The sequence below is a fragment of the Haplochromis burtoni genome, unplaced genomic scaffold, assembly GCF_018398535.1.
Source record: "Haplochromis burtoni strain Fernald_Lab_line unplaced genomic scaffold, NCSU_Asbu1 Contig_129, whole genome shotgun sequence".
NCBI classification, from domain to species: domain Eukaryota; kingdom Metazoa; phylum Chordata; class Actinopteri; order Cichliformes; family Cichlidae; genus Haplochromis; species Haplochromis burtoni.
This window is the reverse complement of record NW_024582490.1, coordinates 1,684,261-1,693,316: the sequence shown is the minus strand read 5'-3', so window position 1 is coordinate 1,693,316 and position 9,056 is coordinate 1,684,261. Positions and strand designations below refer to the sequence as shown.

The window sequence follows — 9,056 nt, the reverse complement described above, 5'->3', positions numbered from 1 at the left end:
TACCTGTTTTCACACCTTGGTTCATGTGATTGGACAGACGATCAATAGTGGGTCAATGACCCTCTTAGGGACACTCCCAAAAAGGCTTAAAAATCTGGGACTCGACCAGTTCCTCTTAGAACTGAAGAAGTTTCTCAAATGAGAGGTGAAACATCTTCAAGAAACTTAAAGTCCAGATGCTTTTCTTTCCAAGCTGCTTAGATTACTATGACCTGGATGATTGAGAACCTTCACAGACAACACCAAAATCAAATATGCAAAATTAAAGATAACAATAATGACACGAGTAAAAGTGTGCAACAGACATAAGAGATTCACATACACTAGTCTATTTCTAGATGTGTATATATAGTGTGTTCGGATATAAATAAATAAAAAAAACACTTTTTGGGTGAGAAATCAAAACTTCTTGTGGTTTGAATGTCTGACAAACGTGCAACAATTACTTAATGATAGTGCAGAGAATGTACATTATAGATGGGAGACAAATATGCTCTAAAGCAGGGGTCTCAAGCTTAAATGAGCTGTGGGCCACTGCTGGCACTGTCATCTCACTGGAGGGCCACTTTAGTGTTCAAGTAGTGCAAAAGAAACAAACAAGAAAACACCCACAAATCTTTCTGAAAATGTAGTGGTTTTTTTTTCTAAATTTCAAATATTGTATAACAAGACAAAATCGCAAACGTGAACGCAATTTTCTTTCCTCACTCTTAACTAATTGAAGCCTTTCATTGAACTACCAAATAAACTAACTGATACTCTCTTTCTGGCCAGACACGTGGCAGCACTTCTGCTATAATTTTGTTTGTATTTAACAAAATAAAAATGCAGATATATAAGTGTACACATTAGTTTTTGACTGCAAGTGAAAATTGTTTTCTTTACAAATAACTCTCACTTAACTAACACAGCCTAGACATGTTTACTCTCTGCCTTCATATGAAATAATTTTGGGTGTTTTAAAGAACCTATTTTAACATTGCTCTCAACAACAAACAAATCCTCTCTAATAAAAGCAACTTCAAGGGCCGAATTGTATTATATTTCTTCACATCAATATGTGCAAGTTTGAGACTCCTGCTCTAAAGAATATGTTTGCACTGTAATTTTAGCTGGAAATAAGAAACCTCTCTATGTTAACCAAGATTATAGAGTGGAATCTGAAATGAGAACACATAGTGTGCAGTATGAAAAGGGGCTGACAGTGAAACATACAATCTTAAAAAAACAAAAAAACATGTATCATCTGGCAACTTCTACAATACTTTTTCTTTGATTTTTTGTAATCTTCCTGATTATTCCTGTAATAATAATAATAATAATAATAATGGATTGGATTTATATAGCGCTTTTCAAGGCACCCAAAGCGCTTTACAATGCCACTATTCATTCACTCTCACATTCACACACTGGTGGAGGTAAGCTACGGTTGTAGCCACAGCTGCCCTGGGGCAGACTGACAGAAGCGAGGCTGCCATATCGCTGTAATAAAACAGCTGATAAATATAGGACAGACACTGTGCAATAGACAGAGAATTACAGTGCCAGGCCTTTTCCTTGCTTAATGAATGAAGTTGATTCAACACAGTCCTCTATATAAGGGATATGTTGAGGTTTGGTCAATTCAAAACCCTGTTGCACTTCCTGTACTAGGTATGCTTTAGAAAAGCTAAGCAAAATTATCTCCTTTTTGTCAAGTATTGATTATTATCCACCAGTGTTTTTAATTGTTTGTATTTTTAACATACAACTTTTTCTTTTCTTGGTATTTTTAGCCTATTTCGTTAGTGATTTTTATCTCTGGGTCCTGCTGTCTGCTTTAGAGCTTCGTGGTGGCAGCCTGTCTGCTCACTGGGATCAGTTGGGTTTCTTGTGGGATTGTGTGCAGTAGTATTAGAGTGTGATCTCTGAATTAGGGTGAGCGGTCATTTTATTAGTGCTTAAGACTGTGCCACAACCTCTGTCTGTGCCTCGTGTTTCTTAAGTGAATCCCTATAGGACCAGTGGAAGTGTTTAATTGATTTATATGTATCTGTATACCAATAAAGCTGCTTGTAACAATGTGTGTATTGGACATTTTTGACTGCAGTGCTTGTTCTGAATTTTTTAATTTTATTCAGTTTTAAAACCTGTCCTGTACCCAAATTGGGTAACAAAAATAACAGTTGAAATAAGGTATAAATTAAAATTCGGCTTTAATTTTGTTGATACATGACTCTTATAATTATTTAATTCATTTATTTAATATCAACACACTTTAAAGAACAGTAATTATGCACTGGAAGTTTTATCCTACCACATATGTAAACCCCTGTTAACGAAATCAATTTAGTTAGAAAAGGAAGAAACATAAAAGTGAACAGACAAAGAAGAGGTGATGGGGTCAACACATGATCCAGTCGTGTGTTGACACAGGCGGAACAAATGTCAGTCCTTTTTTTTGTCTTTTCTCTTTGTCACTGCAACCAGACTTTGCTTCCTTTGTTTATATAACTGTATTTATGCTCAACTTTCACAGTCAAACATATTCCACACCTCACATCTTTTTCTGAGAAAACAAAAGTCATATTATTACGTATTATTTTATAAAGAAAACACACCACTCTCCATATTAACTTATGTGAAAACATGTCAGCGCTTTTCTTCTGAATAAATTGACCGGAAGTTACTTTTTTTTTTTAGACGGAAGGAAGCGGCAGACAAGTTAGATGTAGTTCTTGGCGTGTTTCGTATAATATTAGTAATACTATTGTAATCTGCGTGACAGTTTCACTAAACTCTCTGACTTTATTCCTGTCCGGATTTTTTTCAGCCCGTCGGTGGGCTGCGTCGTTTCCTCTTGCTCCGTGTAACCGCGACGTGATGGAAAGTTAACGTTAGCACTCGGAAAAATAACGGACTAGCTAGTTAGCTATCACCAGCTGTCCTAACACACATGACTGGAGAAACCGATTAACTGGTTATGACTGTGACTGTACTTAGTTCTATTTTTCTTCCGGGGAAATTTTGTTTTCTCGGTTAACATACATATTCTTTTAGCAGGTTTTTACCCCACCCCCACACCCACCATCATACGTGTTAACTTAGCAAGTGTGGCTAGCTGGGCTACCTGAAGAAAAACGCCGCTTTATGCGCGGAAGTGTTTGAACACCTATGGACTAGCTGTGTGCTGTCATAAAGCTGATATGGTTGATAGGCTAAAGCTGGTGAGTAAACCACACCTTTAACAGGGAGTGACAAACACTTGTAATCACGCTCATAGTCAACACGTCTACAGCTCGAGACTGTAGTGAAACTTAGGTCCATGCTTCCTTTGCTCTCGTACGCAGCTGCTGCCAAGTTAAGTCTCTGCCCGTGAGGACATCCGGTCCACCATGAAGACCCTCGGACCCAGAATCTCATTTTATGCGGGCTTTGTGGTGGGAACTTTTACGCTGTACGTGTTTCTGCGGCAGCTTTGGTTTGAGAAGACTCTGCCAATGCATCAAGTCACCACCTTGGCTAGAATTCAGGACTACCAGCAACAGCTCGAGGAGGAAAAGAAAATGTGGAAGAAAGAGGGGTCTGCACTTTTCAACCTCGAGCACCCTCATCACATAGGTATCACAGCATGTGCCTCTTTAATGCCTTAATTAAACACCAATCTGTGTGTTTCAGACTTTGAATCTTCTGATAAATTAATAATTTACGGTATTCAGTTTTGGACTTTGGCCAGCTACACTTACAGCATAAATGAAAACTTCCTTTTTAAATTTCACTTCTTCATTGTAGTCCCTTTTATACCATAGTAGTCTCACTTTCTGCTAGGCAAGTTTGTACATTATATGTATAGGTAGTGAAGCATAGAAAGCCATGGACTGCTTCAGTAGCTACAAATATAGGTAAAAACCTTTCAATGTTTTAAAGGGGTGAAATGTTTTGTCTTAAACCAGAACAATATTTTATCTTCAGGCCAAGTGAGGACGTGATTCTATCTATCTTCAGACTTTTAGGACATATGTTCTCAACAAGGAAAAGGGTTGAGTCCGGTTTATAAAACGTTATCTCTTGCACGTGACCACGAGCTACATAGTTATATCCTTGAAGATTGTACATATTCATTTACTTAGAGCACAGGTTCGGAGTCACCTTGTTGCCTTATTTAACTGAAATGTCTGCAGTAATCCATTTTTTATTTTTCAATATTTTTTATTTTGATTAACAAAAATGTGCTCTGTGTTTGACGATTAACAGAGCCAAGTTACATTTGTTTTAGATTGCAGCTGTTTTCGTTTACTGCAGCCATAACTCTCTCAAGCCTTGTTTATAACGGCTAAGTAGCCTTTCCTGTTATACCTGAGTACTTTCTGTATGATATGAATCTATGTAAAACCCATGATGCAATAATGTAGTCAAAAGTGGGCTTTACGGGCAGCTGTGTGTTTACATTTCCAGGGACGTGCACGTCAGGACACAATCTAGGATTTCAAAGAGGTTTGTGGTTACAGTGTGCTTATGGCGTAGATTTAGCAAAGAAGTATAAATCCCTTATAACCAATCAAGATTTGAACATTACCAAGTGAGAACTGTGGACAAGAACAAGCAAGAAATCAATAGTCATATAATCATGAGGATAAAGTGGAGATGATTGACTACACCCTCAGGAAGCTCAGCAGTCGCCAGGTCTTGACTGGAATCCACAAGGAAGAAGAAAGATGTGAAAGCTCAGGAACACAAAGCACAGGGAAACGAGTGTATTAGCATACATTGAAGGGAAGAGTCCAACTGTGTTAGTGAGAATTGGAAGCTGATTTCTGTAATCCAGGACAGGGGAACAAAAACCTCTCATGTCTCTGTAATTAGTTTAAGTCAGCAGATTTCTAGCAGACCGCTGATAAGTAGAACAATTTTAGTAACAGTTTCACTTAAGCTGTGAATAAAGGTGCATATCACCGTACTGAGTCATGAGTATTAGTTACTAGAGCTTTTTGTTCTCCCTGTAAAGACAAAAGTGAATACACACAGAATCACTCATAAGAGTAATTCAAAGCAGAGAAATATTCAAAGCATCCATGACACCTATTAAAGAAGATCACAGATAAAACTGGAAAGAAAGTTAAATAAATTTTTTGAATCTTTCAGACGAGAGGGTTTGATCACCTTACACTGCTTATCAGACCAATCAATTGTATAACACTTTTATAAAATAATATAGGTGCATAAATGCTGAAATGGATTCTTTTACCCGTTGGTAGGTGGTTGCCAAGCATTCATAATATTCATGAATTTAATCGGGTTAATATGTGCAGTACCTGTGTACTATGCCAATTTTGGTTGCTCAAGTCCTGATTATGTTGGAGGATCTCACAGGCAGACAGATTTTGTATGCTTTAGTAAAATGTTGCAGGGGTCCGTACACTTCATGGGGTGTTGTAGTGCATGAAAGCATGTTATTACCTGATTGATCCCCACTTTTCCAGTAATCTGGTATCTTATGTATGTGCAAATATACCTTTAGTACTCAGATTTGATGTGAAATTAAGGTGAAGTAATTCATTACTGGTAACTTGCCCAAACTGTTTATCTAAATAGCTGTTGCACTGCACTGATCTGCACTGCTTTTTTGTGACAGAATTATTACCAACCATAACTAGTCTCAGTATTTCCAAGTTGCCATCAGCAAATTAAATGTGAAATCTTGTCTTTTTTTCTGCATTGATTATTTGCGAACCTGGAAGCACAGTCACCAACAATAACATGTGAGCAAAACATCTTTCCATTAGTTTACCCTCCAGGACCATCAGTAGTTGTAGGAGGTTCCTGAAACAGTTGGACTTATCTTTGTTTCAGTCAGTGAAATGATAATAACGTCTCTGTGTCCTTACCAGGTGAGGATAGCCGCATGGCTGATGAATTGTACAAAAAGGTGCGTATTCTTTGCTGGGTGATGACTGGACCCAAAAACCTGGAGACGAAGACTCGACATGCGAAGTACACTTGGAGTCGCCATTGCAATATTGTTGTCTTCATGAGCTCTGTGGATGACCCCGACTTCCCCACAGTGGGATTAGGTACAAAGGAGGGTCGGGATCAGCTGTACTGGAAAACAATTCGGGCCTACCATTATGCTTATGAGCATTATGCAGATGAGGCAGATTGGTTCCTCAAGGCAGATGACGACACCTACGTCATAGTGGACAACCTGCGCTGGATTCTTGCAAACCACACTCCTGAGGAACCTATTTACTTCGGCAGACGATTCAAGCCCTACACTAAGCAGGGCTACATGAGTGGTGGTGCAGGCTACGTACTGAGCAAAGAGGCTTTGCGAAGATTTGTTGAAGGTTTTAAAAGCAAACAGTGTACTCATACTACCTCCGTAGAGGACCTGGCAATGGGGCAGTGCATGGAGAAAGTTGGGGTGCTGGCTGGAGACTCCAGAGACTCTTTTCATAGGGAGACATTTCACCCCTTTGTCCTTGAGCAGCACCTCACTGCCAAATTTCCAAAGAGCTTCTGGTATTGGAGCTACTGCTACTACCCCATCTCAGAGGCAAGTGTGGCAAACACCGTTGACATTGTGTTTACTCTTGACATCACTATTAAAGAGGTTTAAAGAAAGCTGAACACTATTAATATTTTAACTGAATTCTCACCTGCAAAATAAAATCCAATATTTGGATGCATTTCCACTTCACTCCATACTAGAACAATGTTTAAAGTGGACCTGTTATGCTTGTTGTTTTTTCTTTCTGGCATGCGTGCAAAGTGGTGGAAGCTAATATGGATTCTTTAATATTGAGGTTAGCATTATATGCTTAATCTCTATTAGCCAAACGCTGAAGCTTTGGACTGCACTCTCTTGCTTGTGAGGTGCAGCCAGTCTCAATAAAGTGAGCTTACTGGAAGAGCAGCTAATATAAGAGAGTGGTTGAACTAATTCAAAATTTTGTATCTTGCAAAGCTACTCTAGTAGAGTCCAAGAATAAAATCCGCAATAGATCCAGTTTTAACATTATATGGTTAACCAGACTAGCATTCTTTAATCAGTCATTAACTAGCACAGCTACACCTGGTTAAATCATAATCTGCATGAGCATCTTGAACATGATGCGTGTTACCAACATTGTCACTGTCAATTAGCATTTATACACATGGTGTTTAGACCCACAAAATGGTGATATCGCAACAAGACTGTGGGCTGGGTACTGCAGTTTTGTTACAGCCCTACTGTTTAACCAAACTGATGGAGTCTTGCATTCATTTCTGGATTTATCAAGCATGAATAAATAGTCTGACGCAAGACCATTAGTCTTCTTTTGTACTCCACCCATTCACATTGACATTTTCTTTTGTTTACAAAACAAACATTCCTCCATGTGTATTAATAACCATATCTTGTTTTTTTTTTTCTCCTTTTTTTCAGGGTCCTAACTGCTGCTCGGACATGTCAATATCTTTCCATTACGTGGATGCTGTAGGGATGTATTTAATGGAATATTACACTTATCACCTGCGTGCCTTTGGCTACAGATATCGCTATCAGCCTCCCACCCCACCTGGCTACAGTATAAATAAGTTTGAATCGTGGGATGCTGGGAAAAAAGACAAAAAGCTGGAACAAAAACTAGTCCATCCAGACCTATCCAGAACTGACAAGAGACAGAATGAAGATCCCCCTCCTGTAGATGGTAAAGATGGTCCTGCTGCTGCAGAGGGTAAATAACAGTGGGACTTTGTAGCAGTGTTGAGGGTACTGATCATTAGGATATGCGGTGGATTTGGGGTGTTGAGTGTTTGGGTATCCATTCTGATAATCAAAGTGAAGTATAAAAACTTTGTCCACTTAGACTGCTAGTGAACTTTGACAGCAAGACTGGGTGTTCCCCATGCTAAAAGGTGACCTGTGGCTCTGTATGTCAGTTTTGTCAGGTGTTTTCACAGATTGTTCCATAACAGGACTCACCTTTCTGTTGTTCTGAAAACAAAGTAAACCAGTATTTCCAGTGCATTTTTAAAAAAGTGACTTTTCTGTTCTTTCATTTCTTACCACAAAGTCCCAGTAAAACGTGTTCTAACACTCTTTAAGGCTTGCTGGAGTTGTTAGGCTTCAGTTCACACTTATAGCTACATGTGCCTGAAACCTGGTTTATGTCAGATCATATTGTTGTTTACGAGAGTTTGATGCCTCCCAAACACTAGCGTTTAGGATTGTGCTTAAAAGCCGTTTCACATAAAATACAAGGGTAGCATCTCTTTACTTTTTATTTTTGGTTGTTTTGTGTTTTGACAAGTTCCTTCTTTGAAGACATGTTTTAAACTAAGACGTTGCATAAGTCTAAAAGGTTTACTTAAGTGAAGTAGTTACAGTTAACTAATAATATTTATGTACCCATTAGTCTGCATCTCTTGGTAAACCAGACATCAGAATTGGTGAAAAACTGCTGTTTTCCTAAAAAGTAAATAGGCTAATCAAAGTGGATCTCCTATTTTTCAAAATAACAGTGGAAAAAAAAAGGTTTTAAAAAAGTGATGAATAGGTCAATCTTTTATTCTCTATCAAATGAAATATTTTGTCCCATGGATGGTTATATATATATATACACATATATGTGTATATATATGTATGCACTCTCAAAACCTGGCAAAATAAATTTTTTTTATCACACATTCAGCCTTAATTAAACAGTAACAGCTATTAAAAATGATCTCAGTTGCCAGATTATTAGGTAGACAAGAGCTGAAACAGAATCCATCCTGAAGTTTTCTCTGTTTAATTAACACATAAAAATGATCTCAGTTGCCAGATTAGATAGACTAGAACTGAAGTTTTTTCTCTTTAATTAACACATCCAGCTGTGCAATGTTCAAACTACACATAAAACATGTCTGAAACTAGTTTAGAAAGAATAATTTATTACATGTGTTCCTAGGTGTACCTAATAAACTGGCAACTGATTGTATTAATATTTGATATAACCGATATCATACGTTACTAAATGTATTTTAGGAAAATATTTTGATTGCATACTCCTCAATAGTGAGGTGACTGTTATGCTTTAAAAGGAATCTAAATT

General features: G+C 37.9%; 1 protein-coding gene across 1 annotated transcript; it reads left to right on the top strand.

Moving 5' to 3' along the window:
* The first annotated feature begins 2,672 nt into the window (after nucleotides 1-2,672).
* Nucleotides 2,673-7,872, top strand: c1galt1b (core 1 synthase, glycoprotein-N-acetylgalactosamine 3-beta-galactosyltransferase, 1b). The gene is made up of 4 exons (XM_014336181.2): nucleotides 2,673-3,206; nucleotides 3,330-3,600; nucleotides 5,868-6,532; nucleotides 7,406-7,872. Exons 2-4 carry the CDS (start codon nucleotides 3,375-3,377, stop codon nucleotides 7,703-7,705), a joined length of 1,191 nt encoding a protein of 396 aa, XP_014191667.1. The 5' UTR covers nucleotides 2,673-3,206; nucleotides 3,330-3,374; the 3' UTR covers nucleotides 7,706-7,872.
* Nucleotides 7,873-9,056: the final 1,184 nt, after the last annotated feature.

Excerpts from the sequence above, each read along its gene's own strand:
- c1galt1b (XM_014336181.2), top strand. The coding sequence starts at position 3,375 with ATGAAGACCCTCGGACCCAGAATCTCATTTTATGCGGGCTTTGTGGTG. Across the intron at positions 3,601-5,867 it reads CGAGCACCCTCATCACATAG|GTGAGGATAGCCGCATGGCT; the intron begins GTATCACAGCAT and ends TGTCCTTACCAG. Across the intron at positions 6,533-7,405 it reads GCTACTACCCCATCTCAGAG|GGTCCTAACTGCTGCTCGGA; the intron begins GCAAGTGTGGCA and ends CCTTTTTTTCAG.